Genomic DNA, 15,818 nt, shown 5'->3' on the forward strand with positions numbered 1-15,818 from the left:
ACATAGGCCACAGAAACAACAGTATTTCCGATAGGCCTGTAAGTCCATGATATTGATTCAATTAAAATTCCCCTTTTCTGTGTTTTGGGAATTCTCTGAACATTTTCAGTGGGCAGGTATCGACCTCGTTTCGACCTCGTTTCGACCTCGTTTCCCCAATATGGTCTCTATGGCGGGAGGCATACTATGCTCCGACGGTGGTGAGCCGAGGTGCGCTGGGGGTCGGGAGAGGGTTGCGGTTAGGCTAAGGCTGGGCAATAAATGACATTTTATTGCATTGGTTAGTTCATTTCAAGGACCACCATCCTCCGTAACTCTGTGAGCGTACAAATGGAACCAAATGGACCCAATAAGGGTCCTTTTGCTTCCATGTGTACCCTCTCAGACTTATAGACCTGTAAGGGTCCATTTAACCCACTCTGACCGGGCACCCATTTTGGTGTTGGCATCATGTTATGCTTTAGCTATTGAAAAATAGCAGATCTACAAGCTCATATCGCGCCACCGAGTGGCACGATACGAGCTTGTAGGTCTGCTATTTTTGAAAAATCGAAGACACTTTTAGAATCTGATCTCAGGTCAGAATGGGTTAATAATGAAACTGTCAGGATATAATAGACATTTTTAGAATCTGATCTCAGGTCAGAACCTGAGGCTCCCTGGACCCCACTTTGAGGACCACTGTTATATTGATATCATGATACGAGACTAGATATGACCCAGGGGTTTTGATATTATAATATTGTGATATTGCATAATGTTGTTTTTACTGGGAAAAAAAAGCTGCATTACATTTACAGAGTGATGCAATTTTTTTTGCAGATCTACAAGCTCACTATGCGTTGCATCGTGACGCATTGTGAGCTTGTAGATCGGCTATTTTTAAATTGCAGAAATGTATGTGTGGCTGCATGTGGTAAATGTATGTTTTGTAATAATAATCACTACCTACAAAGTAACTAGTAGCTAGTTTTCAAATAAATGTAGTGGAGTAAAAGTACAATATTTGCCTCTGAGTGGTAAAGGAGTAGAAGTTAAAATATTGGAAATTGGAAATGCTCAAGTGAAGTACAAATACCTCTAAACTGTACTTAAGTACAGTACATCCACTGTGCTTTTAACCCTGACCAGCTCAGCAAGATCTACCAACCAAAAAAATGGGTTTGATCACATTACTGAAAATTACTTCAAAAATGTACCCGAGATTTAAATGTCCTTGGATGCACTTGGAATATGGATGGATGTAGTCGATTTTCCTCTTGTTTGCCCATTATGCACATTGTTATCCCATTCCAACCGGGCACCCATTTTGGTGTTGGCATCATGTTATGCTTTAGCTATTGAAAAATAGCAGATCTACAAGCTCATATCGCGCCACCGAGTGGCGCGATACGAGCTTGTAGGTCTGCTATTTTTGAAAAATCGAAGAACGACTGACATTTTTAGAATCTGATCTCAGGTCAGAATGGGTTCATCAGACCAGTGTGTGTCCGGCGGAAACCTCGTATGAATCTGATCTCAGGTCAGAATGGGTTATATAAACCCTCTTGAAAACAAAGCAGAAGCCACAAAGGGCCCTTAATTATACAAGGCCATGATTTGCATGCAAATCAACCACTTCACCTTAATTCAACTTGCAGGTGACAAAATGAGGTGGGAAAAGCAGGGGCATGCCGTGTGGTGAAGGATTCTGTTCCAGCTACTAAAGCCCAGCTGCAGCAGAGCACAGAACAGAGACCCGTAAACTAGATCTGCCTTGCTTTGTAGAACAGGTTTCCCCCCAAAGTCGGGGTCCGGGACCCTGAAGGAGTTACAGGGGGTCCCTAGCTAGGAACCAAAATGGACTCTTATGGGTCTGTAACTCAAGAGTGTACAAAATGTTAGGGTCCATTTGGTTCCATTTGTACTCTCTTCAGAGTAAAAATAAATTAGATTTTACAATATACATTGGAGTCTCAGATAGAAATGCCATTAAATAGGGGGTCCGTGGCCTAATTCAGGTCAAACTGGGGGTCCTTGAAATGAAAATGGTTGAAAATCAGTCCTAGAGCCGTAGAAATCTTCTCTTATGGGGGTCCATGGCATATATTTTCATAATATAACTGCCACATATAAGCAGCTATAATTTTTTTTTTTTAAGATATTTTTTTTGCGGCTTACGCCTTTTATTGATTTTTGAAGGGACAGACAGTAGGCTGACAGGAAACGGGAGAGAGATGGGGGGATGACATGCAGTAAAGGCCGTGTCGGGTTCGGGAGTCGAACCCGCGGCACACTGCGACTGGATTACCAGTCCGGTGCCCAGACCGTTACAGCTATAATTTACAGCTGCCCCTGAACTGTGGAATGCTCTCCCCGCACACTTGAGAGCGCCACAGTCAATCGACTGCTTCAAAAGAGGACAAAAGACCTACCTTTTTAATAAGGCCTTCCCCCAAAACCACTGATCTTATTCCCTGACCAATAACTGTTGTTTTTTTTTATGTTTCTTGATGCTAAACTGTGTGCTTTTAATCTTGTAATGTTATTTTGTTCTGCTTTTACCTATTGTTTCATATTTTTGCCTAATGCCTACTGTAGCACTTTGAGATTCTGAGGAATGTAAAGTGCATTATAAATAAAATCCATTATTATTATTATATTTTCAAATGGGGGTCCGCAGGCTAATGAATGAGTATCATTTTGGGCGTCCTTGACATGAAAAAGTCTGAGAGCCACTGCTGTAGAAGTAAAAGAAAGCAAAGGTACTATGTTTACCCTGCAGGGTAACTGGACTAAGGAAAGGAAAGGTACTATGTTTACCCTGCAGGGTAACTGGACTAAGGAAAGGAAAGGTACTATGTTTACCCAGGGTAACTGGACTAAGGAAAGGAAAGGTACTATGTTTACCCTGCAGGGTAACTGGACTAAGGAAAGGAAAGGTACTATGTTTACCCAGGGTAACTGGACTAAGGAAAGAAAGGTACCATGTTTACCCAGGGTAACTGGACTAAGGAAAGGAAAGGTACTATGTTTACCCAGGGTAACTGGACTAAGGAAAGGAAAGGTACTATGTTTACCCAGGGTAACTGGACTAAGGAAAGGAAAGGTACTATGTTTACCCAGGGTAACTGGACTAAGGAAAGGAAAGGTACTATGTTTACCCAGGGTAACTGGACTAAGGAATGGAAAGGTACTATGTTTACCCAGGGTAACTGGACTAAGGAAAGGAAAGGTACTATGTTTACCCAGGGTAACTGCTCAAGAACTTGTTTACAGCCAGGCCCTGCTCATAGAACATTTCATGGTAGGGGTTCAATGCCTTGCTCAAGGGCACTTCAGCGGTGGTCATTTTAACGTGCCGGTCCGGGGATACGAACTAGCGACCTTCCGATATCAAGACCGCTCCGCAAACCGTTCGGCCACCGCTGCCTAGTCACTGCATGCCAAGCAGGTACATGGTGGTATTTATTTACAGATAATTGTTATAGTATTTGGTATAAGACACCGGTTCTCTGTTCAAGGGGCCCAAGGGGGCCTTCAGTGGTCCAAAGGGACCGTTGGAACCAGTGGAACCAACATGGAACCAGTGTTGTTTTTGGCAGTAAATTTAGATTTTAGTTTTAGTCATAGTCTCTTGAATAGTTTTCATTTAGTCTTAGGCTAAGTCACATTTTAGTCACCTGGAATGTTTTAGTGTTAGTCTAGTTTTAGTCGACTAAATATCATAAGATTATAGTCGACTAAATCTACAGTTCATTTAGCCGACTAAAATTTGTATTGGCGGGCCTTGACGCCGTCGTCGTAATGACGTGTAACTTTTACCCTTGCTGAAAATAGCTGATCTACAAGATCACAACGCATCACAGCGCAATGCGTTTCAACCATTAAGGCTCATACATAGTCTGGATTTTCGTTGGTGAGGTGACCACCGAACTACGACATGACGTCACTGAGCCGCGGTGAAGAGCAAACCACCGCCACCGCTCCAGCCCTTCTCTCTGTTTTTACTCACCACCGCTCAACGTTATTTCAGCTCCGGTGATCACCTCACCACCGGAGCGTTGGTCACCTCACCACCGAAAATCCAGACTAAAGGCCTATTCATAGTCTGGATTTTCGGTGGTAAGGTTTAAGGCCTATTCATAGTCTGGATTTTCGTTGGTGAGGTGACCACCGCTCCTGTGGTGAGCTGACCACCGGAGCTGAAATAACGTTGAGCGGTGGTGAGTAAAAACAGAGAGAAGGGCTGGAGCGGTGGCGGTGGTTTGCTCTTCACCGCGGCTCGTGACGTCATGTTGTAGTTCGGTGGTCACCCCACCACCGTAAATCCAGACTATGTATGAGCCTTTAGTCTGGATTTTCAGTGGTGAGGTGACCAACGCTCCGGTGGTGAGCTGACCACCGGAGCTGAAATAACGTTGAGCGGTGGTGAGTAAAAACAGAGAGAAGGGCTGGAGAGGTGGCGGTGGTTTGCTCTTCACCGCGGCTCGTGACGTCATGTTGTAGTTCGGTGGTCACCCCACCACCGTAAAACCAGACTATGTATGAGCCGTAACTGTAAGAAAGTCTGCAAAAAAAAAAAAAAAGTAAAAAAATAAAATAAAATAAAGCATCATTGCATAACTGTATGTTTCTTACAGATTCAAGAGGACGGCTCTTATAAGATAATATAAAACAAACAAATCACAATTCATCAGACATCAAAACACCTCAAACAAAAAACTAAAATTATCTTCTGGTAAAGCTTGTGTGCTCTGGGGAGGAACAACATCTGGTGCTTTTCCCTGTGACTCACAGTCACAGGTTGTGTGAATCCGTCCTCCCAGTTCTTAAACCGTAGCGATTAAATTGTGTTTGTATAGAGTCGAGGCTCTGGATCATTGTCGGACCGGTCCCTTCTCTCAGTACTTGATTGAAATGGACCCTGCTTGGTGCACGCTCTGAGTTATCGATCTGTAAAGGTCCATTAAGACCCCTTGGTGGTCCGCAGGCCCAGATCAGATATACATCTGTAACGGTCCATTAACCCATTTTGGACTGAGGTCGATAAAAAAAAAGGCTTCTAAATCCTAAAAGTTTTCTGAAAAACCCATGTTTCTATGTCAGTGGTGCTCAACCTTTTTCATGTCAAGGACCCCCAGAATTCTCTCTATTGGGCCACGGACCCCCATCTCAAAATATGTAGTTCCAGGGACGCCCCCAGAAGCAAATACTTTAGTTAAAAATGTTCGCTCTGAAATATATATTCAATGATTTCCGCAACATTATAACGATTTTTCAAAAATAGCAGACCTACGAGCTCGTAGCGCGCCACTCGGTGGCGCGCTACGAGCTTGTAGATCTGCTATTTTTCAATAGCTAAATTATAACAATGTTTAAAACACCTAAAGGGGTACCCCGCCTAAAATGGGTTAAGACCCCTTTGGTGGTCCGCGGGTCCAGATCAGACGTGTCAGACGTTGTGGAACAGTGGTGTGAGAGTCTGCACACTCCAGTTATAGGCATTTAAATTGTCTTTGCTGTGACTGTATGTATTCTGGCACCGATTGAATCTCCCCACCCATCTGGCATGCTAATTGTTCCATTTAAACACACCACAGAATACATTTGCAAATACTTTTTGATGGAGGCCAGATGTGACTGTTGAATGTGGCCAGCTTGTGTCAGTCTATGACATATCTATGACGCATGACTCCACATTTGGACAAGGTCTCCCCGCCAATCACAGCCCCATGAAGCCCAATTATGGAAATAAAGGTAAATATATTTCAAATATACCATAGAAATCTCTGCTGTCGGGAGGAAACCTCATAACTCAGGAAATGCAAAATATACATTTTTCAGGAAATAAAGAAAACCGTATATTTTTTAAAACAAAGCAATACAGCCTCATCAAAGTTGGTGTTGTGACTTTATATATTGACAATTACTTCCATGAGAGGGGGATAGGTGGTGGAGTTAGTTGCTTTAGCAGATATTTTGAGGGTCCAATGGAGTTGAGAGGTTTTGTCCAAAGCACTTTTTACTACTTTCCATTGGTTCAATATTTTCGAAACAACACACAGACATAAAGGGTGATCAATAGTACTGATTTATGCCAAATGAAATCAAAAACCTAAACAATTGAGTTATGAGGTTTTCTCCCGACAGCAACGAAAATACACAATATGTGAAAAGAGGTACTTCTTTAGCCCACTGGAAGACATTTGCTGTCAAAATGATCATTCTTGTTACAGCATGTAAAGCTTATTTTTGCCACTAGATGACACCAACGTGCAACATAAGTGGTATAATTCTAAAGCTGGGTCCCAATTAAGCATAGACTGATCCCAAGTAACAAATACATGTACTATCACTAATTCACTATCAATACTAACTGTAGATTACAAAGTAAAATTTAAAACCTAAATTGAAAAATACAGTTGGTTCTTTACGTCTTCAATAGTTTTATTGGGCTAAATAAGATGAATAACACACTTCAGTCACAGAATGTATGAATTAGTCTTTTAACAGCTCCTCCAAAGCTGTTGACATGAAAAGCCGATTTATTGAGCGTGGCTACAAACACACAGAGTTGGAAACATCACTCCTCAAGGTAAAAGCGATGGACAGAAAGAGCCTCTTGAGTTCCAAACAGAAACGCCCATTCATAAATAATGTTTATTTCACATCCACGTTCAGCAAACAGTCGGCTCATATTCACAACATCATTAAGCGCAACTGGAGTCTGCTACACAGCGACCCAGGTATGGAGATCTTCTCTGCACCACCCACCTTCATCAACAAGAGGGCGCCCACGCTACAGAATAAGCTAATGCGCAGTCATTTTCCACCTAAATCTAGTTGGCTTCAGAAACCTGTCAGCAATTTTCCATGTGGTCACTGTACCCACTGTGACAATATTCCCAAAACAAATACATTCATTGATGTGTACACTAACCATAGCCTATATAAAAAGTCAACCATTTTGCAAATTGTAACACAACCTTCATTGTTTATCGCCTCGAATGTCCCTGTGGTCGTTTCTATATAGGCAGAACCAAACGCAGATTCAAAGACAGGCTGGGAGAACATAAAACGGCTATTCGCACAAACAACCCAAACTACCCGATGGCTGTCCACTATCATGAAAAAGGGCACGGGAGCCCCTCCTCTCTGAAAGCTACAGCAATAGAAGCTATTCAAAGCGACATCAGAGGTGGTGACAAACTTAACAACCTCCTCCAAAGAGAAACATTTTGGATAGTTACTCTAAAAGCCACAACGTTTCCTGGCCTTAATGATGAAGTTGATTTCCTGCCTTTCCTCTGAAATTGGAACAATACAAATTGGAACGATACAGAGAAGAAATTGGAACGATACAGAGAAGAAATTGGAACGATACAGAGAACCAATAGACAGGAGTTGCACCACTCGGTTCACACTGGTGTGATTTTTTCTTTTCACTTGGTGCTGGTCACTTTGGGTGTTTTGTTATTTTTTGATTTATTGAACATCTTTTGATGTATAATCAACATGATATATATATATATATATATACAACACAATAATGTAACAAAAATGAAATAATTGATATGACAATGAAATAATAACGATGTAATGATATGATTGGATCACACCCACCACCTGGTTATATTTAAGGGTGACTAATCAGCCAAGCTAGCAGATAGACCCTGACGAAGACCTTTTGGTCGAAACGCGTTGGTCCTGTTATTTATTTGCCTTGCTCATCATCAATTCAACTATTTGATTTTTCACCAAAGACAGAGTGCCTTGGATTCTTTTCTTTTCAAGTCTGCAATTCACATTTTGACAAGCAGTACTACTTGGAGGAAGGATACCTTTTGTCTATATAGTCTTTTAACAGTTTGAGTATCTGAAAAGTCTGTGCATTAAAATGTTAAAAAGGCAGATTTACAGGATTACATCCTGTATGCACAGTGTACACGTTTATAATGTAAAAGGCAGATTTACAGGATTACATCCTGTATGCACATTGGACACGTCTATAATGTCAAATGTTTGTGCATGAACGTGCATCTTCTGTATACTGCGCATGCCTATCCCGTCACCTGTTTGTATAAAATGTATATAAAAGGTGTGCACAATGCACATGCCTCTCTCTCTCTCTACAGCAGGTCTTGTTCCACCCAGACCACCTTCCTCTGCTCGTCCAGTATTCTGCCCTTGATGGCCTTCAGAAGGTCTTCGGTTCCGGCCCAGGCGTCTGGCTCCACGCTGGCGTAGAGGCAGGGAACGGCCTCCAGCTCCTTCTCCCTCGAGCGACACAGCTTCAGAAACTCCTCCTCTGACTCCACGCGCAGAGGCAGCTTCCTGTGTGTGGACAGGAAACAGGAAGGAAGGAAGCGAGGCGTCGTGAGTTGTGGTCATGTGTGAACAAACCCTGAAGACACACCGTCATCACACCTTAACGTATTGTTGTCCTTGTTCTTTAAATTCACTCTTCCATGCTGTTTTAATGTGTTTATCCTATGTATTTCTTTCTTTTTTCTTATTTATCCCACGATTTTTGCAACCCATTCTTTACAATTTACAATTTACAATTTAGGCATTTAGCAGACGCTCTTAATCCAGAGCGACTTACATTTAAGCAAGAACAAAAGCATGGGAATACATCACATAAAAGCATTTATCAATATCATGAAACATGCGTAAGCTAAGAAAGTAACAGTGGAATATCTATATAATGAAACTATACATACACTATACATATATGTATAGTTTCATTATATAGATATTCCACTGTGATAGATATTCACCCAGTGTCAATTATCTCATGTAATCCTGGGCGCTACACTTCCTCTGCCAACCTGGGGGGGGGGGGGGGGGGGGGGGGGGGCAGCGGACTGTCCAAGCTTCTCCTTTACACCTGACAGGGGGGAGTTTCCCTGGTTGGACGTAGCGCGTGGAAGGAACACGTTATTCCGACCAGTTCCTTTCCCCTCCATCAGGCGCCCCGGCTGGCCAGGGGGAGGTAGTTTAGGGACCAGGATTACTGCATGTTTTAGGGAGGGTACCTACCCTAAGGGACACGGGGAGAACATGTGAGGGTACCTACCCTAGGGGACACGGGGAGAACATGTGAGGGTACCTACCCTAGGGGACACAGGGAGAACACTAGGGGACACGGGGAGAACACTAGGGGACACGGGGAGAACATGTGAGGGTACCTACCCTAGGGGACACGGGGAGAACATGTGAGGGTACCTACCCTAGGGGGACACGGGGAGAACATGTGAGGGTACCTACCCTAGGGGACACGGGGAGAACATGTGAGGGTACCTACCCTAGGGGGACACGGGGAGAACATGTGAGGGTACCTACCCTAGGGGGACACGGGGAGAACATGTGAGGGTACCTACCCTAGGGGACACGGGGAGAACACTAGGGGACACGGGGAGAACACTAGGGGACACGGGGAGAACATGTGAGGGTACCTACCCTAGGGGACACGGGGAGAACATGTGAGGGTACCTACCCTAGGGGACACGGGGAGAACATGTGAGGGTACCTACCCTAGGGGACACGGGGAGAACATGTGAGGGTACCTACCCTAGGGGACACGGGGAGAACATGTGAGGGTACCTACCCTAGGGGGACACGGGGAGAACATGTGAGGGTACCTACCCTAGGGGGACACGGGGAGAACATGTGAGGGTACCTACCCTGGGGGACACGGGGAGAACATGTGAGGGTACCTACCATAGGGGACACGGGGAGAACATGTGATGGTATCTACCCTAGGGGACACGGGGAGAACATGTGAGGGTATCTACCCTAGGGAAATATTTATTAAAGGTACAACGTTTCGACCCTCGTGGGTCTTCGTCATACCTGACGGAAGACCTGCAGAAGGACTTTCTACACATTTTGAACTTGTGAAATGGGACATTCTGCAATGTGAATACTTCTACTTTTAGTACTTTAAGTGATGCCGATACTTTTGTACTCAAGTACATTTTCAATTCCGTACTTTTACTTGTAACGAAGTAGTTCTAAATTGCAGTATTGGCACTTTTAACTTGAGTACTTTTTCCACCACTGTCCACTTGTAACTCTGAAGAGTGTGCAAGTGTGATTTGTAAGTACACTCACTGAGCTAAAGTGTGCTTTGTAAGTGCACTCAGTGAGCTAAAGTGTGCTTTGTAAGTACACTCAGTGAGCTAAAGTGTGCTTTGTAAGTACACTCAGTGAGCTAAAGTGTGCTTTGTAAGTACACTCAGTGAGCTAAAGTGTGCTTTGTAAGTACACTCACTGAGCTAAAAGAACAATGAGGATGTCACTGTGTACAGTAGAACGTGTTGCTTTCATGTACCGTAGTAGCTTCTTCACGTTCTTCTCGCAGATCTTGATGTAGACGATGATGGGGTAAATATCTCTCCTTAGAAGATCTTTGATGCAGCCGAGCTCCGCCTCCAGGAGACAGTGCTTGCCCTGTTCGAGGGAATACGACGTGACCAAGAACTTCATTTTAAAAGATAATACAAGAGCTTGTAGGTCTGCTATTTTTTGAAAGATCGTGAAAATATTTATTTCAGCAAAATGGAGGATTTAGAGGTTTTGTTTTACATTTCGAGGTCAGGCCTGAATGGCATAAACGGCTTCACACGGCAGCCATTTTTCTAAGAGTGAATTGGCCATTGTGTGAATATGGTACATTTTGTAACATGTATCATTTTGTAATTGTAAAGGGCCTTGCAAACGTGAAGCGAGGAACGCAGGCGTTGTTGCCTGGACCAACACAGGTCTCCTCCAGGTCTGCTCAAGAGGGTCTGGATCAACACAGGTCTCCTCCAGGTCTGCTCAAGAGGGTCTGGATCAACACAGGTCTCCTCCAGGTCTGCTCAAGAGGGTCTGGATCAACACAGGTCTCCTCCAGGTCTGCTCAAGAGGGTCTGGATCAACACAGGTCTCCTCCAGGTCTGCTCAAGAGGGTCTGGATCAACACAGGTCTCCTCCAGGTCTGCTCAAGAGGGTCTGGATCAACACAGGTCTCCTCCAGGTCTGCTCAAGAGGGTCTGGATCAACACAGGTCTCCTCCAGGTCTGGATCAACACAGGTCTCCTCCAGGTCTGGTGAAGAGCGGCGCGGCAACGCAAGCGGGGAAAAAAAAGCTAAACAGAATCCAGGTCTGGTGAGTCGCGGGCGTGTGCGCGCAAATAATTCACGGGACCGCGCTCACGTAAATACGCTTGCGTTGTCGCTCCGCGACTTCTCTGAGCAAAAAACGCAGATCTCATTGAAAATGAACTATAGGCGCGTTTTATCGCTCTCCGTTTGCCATGGTGATGGTGAAGGCTAATATTGTTTTTTTTGTAGAAATTCAACATCAAGATTCATGCATGATGTGCATGTGTTTACTAATGTAAAAAATGTCTGCAAAGAGTGCACACACACACACACACACACACACCTTGGCAGCCACAGCTTCAATGTTCTCTCGGGTGATGCATTCAAAAGTGGCCTGTTTCTCTCTGTAGTGGATGAAGGGCTCAACGTTCTGCTGACGATTAAACTCCTCCTTGGTTAGAATGTCTGTGGATTGGCACACAATGGAGACTTCTCATTGGTTAGAATGTCTGTAGATTGGCACACAACGGAGACTTCTCATTGGTTAGAATGTCTGTAAATTGGCACACAATGGAGACTTCTCATTGGTTAGAATGTCTGTAGATTGGCACACAATGGAGACTTCTCAAATTCTGCCCCAATCCGAGCCGACATATTGTGCCAAACTATTACAGGGGGTGCATATAGTTGGTTAGACATACTAACAAGTCCGGCAAGCATTAGTGCTGCCCAACATGCGCTGCCGGTTACAACTAACCCGTGGCAGGTTATAAATAACCATGTGGCTCCCGACATGTGTGTGACGGGTTAAAACTAACCCGTGGGAGGTTAAGACGAACTCCTGGCTTCCTGCGAGGTCAGGTTTAGGGTTTGGGTTATGGGTTAGGTTAGGGTGTCGGACTGTTGGACCAAACACATGCACCCACTATAGGCCACTACATGGAAAGGTGCCATTCTGGGAAATTGTACATTTTGTAAATTTGTAAATTCCCCTCAAGCATTTCCAACCACACTGTAACAGAGAGCACTTCTGTTACTAATATGTTTGCAACATGAAATGTAGCCCTTTTTAACTGCACAATAATATTTGCACAGCAAAATTGGCAGTTTAAGTATTGGGCACTTTTTGTACAGTGCAACATGTACAGTTATCTTTTTGTTGATTGAAGAATACATTTTGAACATGAACATTTTGAATTGTTGCCTTTTTTTAAAAGGCAGTTAAAGTTAAAGGGGAGTGCCAGTGGGAGAGTTGAGAGATATTGTATATATGAAGAGCAGCATTTGTTCAATAAATACACCTCTGGTTGAACTTGCGACCTACTGTACCTACTGTAGGTACTGTACTGTACCTATACAGTACTACTTGGCTCTGTACCGTTTCCAGCCGCAAGGCAGGCATTATTTTTTTTAAATATATTTTTTATCCCACGATTTTGTAACCCATTTTTCACCCCTGTGTCAATCATCTAATGTGATCCTGGGCTCTACACACCCTCCACCAACCTAGTCCCCATATATGGGGGACAAGGGGAGAGCAACGGACTTGAACTCTTGCTTCCTTCATGCCTGAGTGTCCAAGTTGCTCCTTTACACCTGACAGGGGGGAGTTTCCCTGGTTGGACGTAGCGCGTGGAAGGAACACGTTATTCCAACCAGTTCCTTTCCCCTCCATCAGGCACCCCGGCTGGCCAGGGAGAGGCAGTTTGTGACCAGGATTTACTGCATGTTTTTTGTGAGGGTACCCTACCTACCCTAGGGGACACGGGGAGAACATGCAAACTCCACACAGAAAGGCCCTTTCGCCAACCCCGCCTTCGGGTATGGGCACTGATGACGCGGAGGAGGAAACACGCCGCCAGCGCCCACAGCGTCCCGAGCGGGAATCGAACCCAGGACCTTCTAGCTGTGAGGCGACAGCACTACCAACTGTGCCACCTTCCCCCCTCAAGGCAGGCATTGTCTCACACTGTCACACACGTACAATTTCAGTCTGGCTTAGGGCCCAGTTAGGCCTGCAGGCCTTCATTTTCAGGTCTGTTGAGAACTCTACAACACACAACAGAACACAAGACAGCGCAGCTCAACACAGCACGACATTGACAACACAACTCAACACAATTCCCACCCATTCTGGGTGGGAATTCTTGGTGTCATAAGCATTATGTTATACTTTAGCTATTGAAAAATAGCAGATATACAGATCTTGTAGGTCTGCTATGTATTTGAAAAATCTTGAAAATGCGGCACAAATCTTTTAATATATATTCTTTCAAAAGTGAACGTTTTTAACTCAAAGCGTTGCTTCTGAGGGGTTCCTGGCATAACATATTTTCATGAAATATTGAGCACCACTGACATAGAAACATAAATGGGTTATATCATCCCGGCATAACAATACAAAGCAACACAATATGTTATTGTTCCATTTTAGTCACAGTGGGGGGGGGGGGGGGGGGGCTTTGTCTGGAGGAGAAAAGTATGTCAATGAATATTTCAGGGAAAGAATGAGATTCCAGTTCACATGGCTGTAAAAGAATGCCTTAAAAGGTGTGCCTTTTAATTCAGTGGTTCTCAAACTCTACTCCTCAGACCCGAGGAGTAGAGTGTCAAAAGCAAGAGGTGCATTCATCAGACTGAGAAACACCTGGAGCTCAAACATCAAACATCATGAGAAGAATCAAGATAAAACTGTACAGGACACTAGTGTTGCCAGGTCTGCTATACGGATGTAAAACTGTACAGGACACCAGTGTTGCCAGGTCTGCTATACGGATGTAAAACTGTACAGGACACCAGTGTTGCCAGGTCTGCTATACGGATGTAAAACTGTACAGGACACCAGTGTTGCCAGGTCTGTAACCAGTACTGTAAACTGTACAGGACACCAGTGTTGCCAGGTCTGTAACCAGTACTGTAAACTGTACAGGACACCAGTGTTGCCAGGTCTGTAACCAGTACTGTAAACTGTACAGGACACCAGTGTTGCCAGGTCTGTAACCAGTACTGTAAACTGTACAGGACACCAGTGTTGCCAGGTCTGTAACCAGTACTGTAAACTGTACAGGACACCAGTGTTGCCAGGTCTGCTATACGGATGTGAAACATGGAAAATGAAATGAAAAGGAGACAACAGGGCAGTTGACGTGTTTCACAACAGATGCCTACGAAGAATACTCCGTATACACTGGCAAGACCACATCATCAGCACCAAAGAGCTGCTATAGAAAGAAGAAGAATACTCCGTATACACACTGGGAAGACCACATCATCAGCACCAAAGAGCTGCTATAGAAAGAGCTGAGATGAAGCCACTGAGTGACCAGTGTTGTTTTTGGCAGCAAATTTCTATTTTAGTTTTAGTTATAGTCTCCTGAATAGTTTTCACTTAGTTTTAGTCACATTTTAGTCACCTGGAATGTATTAGTGTTAGTCTAGTTTTAGTCGACTAAATGTCATAAGATTTTAGTCGACTAAATCTACAGGCGATTTAGTGGACTAAAATGTATTTTTGCGGGCCTTGTTGCCGTCATAATGACTTATTTTACACTTGCTGAAAATAGCCGATCTACAAGCTCACAACGCGTGTGAGCTTGTAGATCGGCTATTTTCAGCATGCAACCAAGTGTAAAATGACTTATACTGGATCTGTTGTCCACTAGTCCCTTCCTAACATTTTAGTCTAGTTTTTATTTGTTGACGAAATTGTCAGTATATTTAGTCTTAGTGTTAGTCATCATAGCATAGTTTTCATTTAGTTTCCATTTAGTTTTCTTCAGTGGAAAAAGGTAGTCTTCGTTTTAGTCGACGAAAACAACACTGAGTGAGGAAGTGAAGCTGCGTAGATGGAAGATGATTGGACACATACTACGACAGGACCACAACAATGACTGCAACACTGCAAGTGGCTAAATATGTTTATTTCTTATTTCTTTATGGTTCTTTACTATAGTCCTACTACAACGTAGACCCCAGGAAATCTGTCTGAATGAACACCTGGAACCCAGTCGGGGATTACTCAAGTGAAATTTGAATAACAAACTATATATATGTAACTATAAACATAATATATGTTGTATTGATATACTTTAACTTATAGGTAAAACATTTGAGTCCTTTTCCACCACACCCACCACCCTCCCCCATCATCACCCTCATCCACACCAATGATGTCACAGTGAAGTAACTATTTTTAGTTTTTATCAACTAGGCCATCTTTGTCTCTCTTGCGCGTTCTCGCCTTCTCTCTGGTTACACTCCTTAACATTGACTACCAAAACTCGGACAATGGCTGACCTGAATTCCAATGGCACCTGCTTTCAATCCATCTTCATGTCACCCATTTTGGGCGGTAACCCCTTTTGGTGTAAGCATTATGTTATGCTTTAGCTATTTAAAAATAGCAGATCTACAAGCTCATAGCGTGCCACTCGATCTTGTAGGTCTGCTATTTTTGAAAAATTGAAGAACGACTTTTTCAGAAAACTGTCATTTTCAAACAGATTTTTTTAGAATCTGATCTCAGGTCAGAATGGGTTAACGGACTGACCTCATGCTTCCTTCAATGCATGAGGAGTCCAAGCCGCTTCTTTTCACCTGACAGGGGGGGGAGTTTCCCCGGTTGGACGGCATACGTGTAGCGTGTGGAAGGAACACATTATTCCCTCTGGGAGACGGTTGGAAGGAACACATTATTCCCTCTGGGAGTGGGTTGTAGCACGTGGAAGGAACACATTATTCCCTCT

The 15,818-nt window shown here is 43.8% G+C and overlaps 2 protein-coding genes across 2 annotated transcripts in view; both read right to left on the bottom strand.

The window, feature by feature from the left end:
- Positions 1-3,957: 3,957 nt before the first annotated feature.
- cdc42ep1b (CDC42 effector protein (Rho GTPase binding) 1b) overlaps positions 3,958-15,818 on the bottom strand; it is a 232,022-nt gene continuing 220,161 nt past the window's right edge. The window contains exon 4 of the transcript XR_014570132.1: positions 3,958-4,028. The gene's annotated coding sequence lies outside the window, so the exon portion shown is untranslated. The remainder of the gene's footprint in view (positions 4,029-15,818) is intronic.
- Positions 8,112-15,818, bottom strand: part of card11 (caspase recruitment domain family, member 11) — a gene marked incomplete at both ends in the record, with an annotated part of 47,107 nt that continues 39,400 nt past the window's right edge. The window contains 3 exons of the mRNA XM_083779191.1: positions 8,112-8,316; positions 10,319-10,437; positions 11,417-11,538. Coding sequence (XP_083635317.1) covers positions 8,112-8,316; positions 10,319-10,437; positions 11,417-11,538 — 446 coding nt within the window. The remainder of the gene's footprint in view (positions 8,317-10,318; positions 10,438-11,416; positions 11,539-15,818) is intronic.

This window comes from Protomyctophum parallelum, assembly GCF_964188405.1.
Source record: "Protomyctophum parallelum genome assembly, chromosome: 13".
NCBI lineage: Eukaryota > Metazoa > Chordata > Actinopteri > Myctophiformes > Myctophidae > Protomyctophum > Protomyctophum parallelum.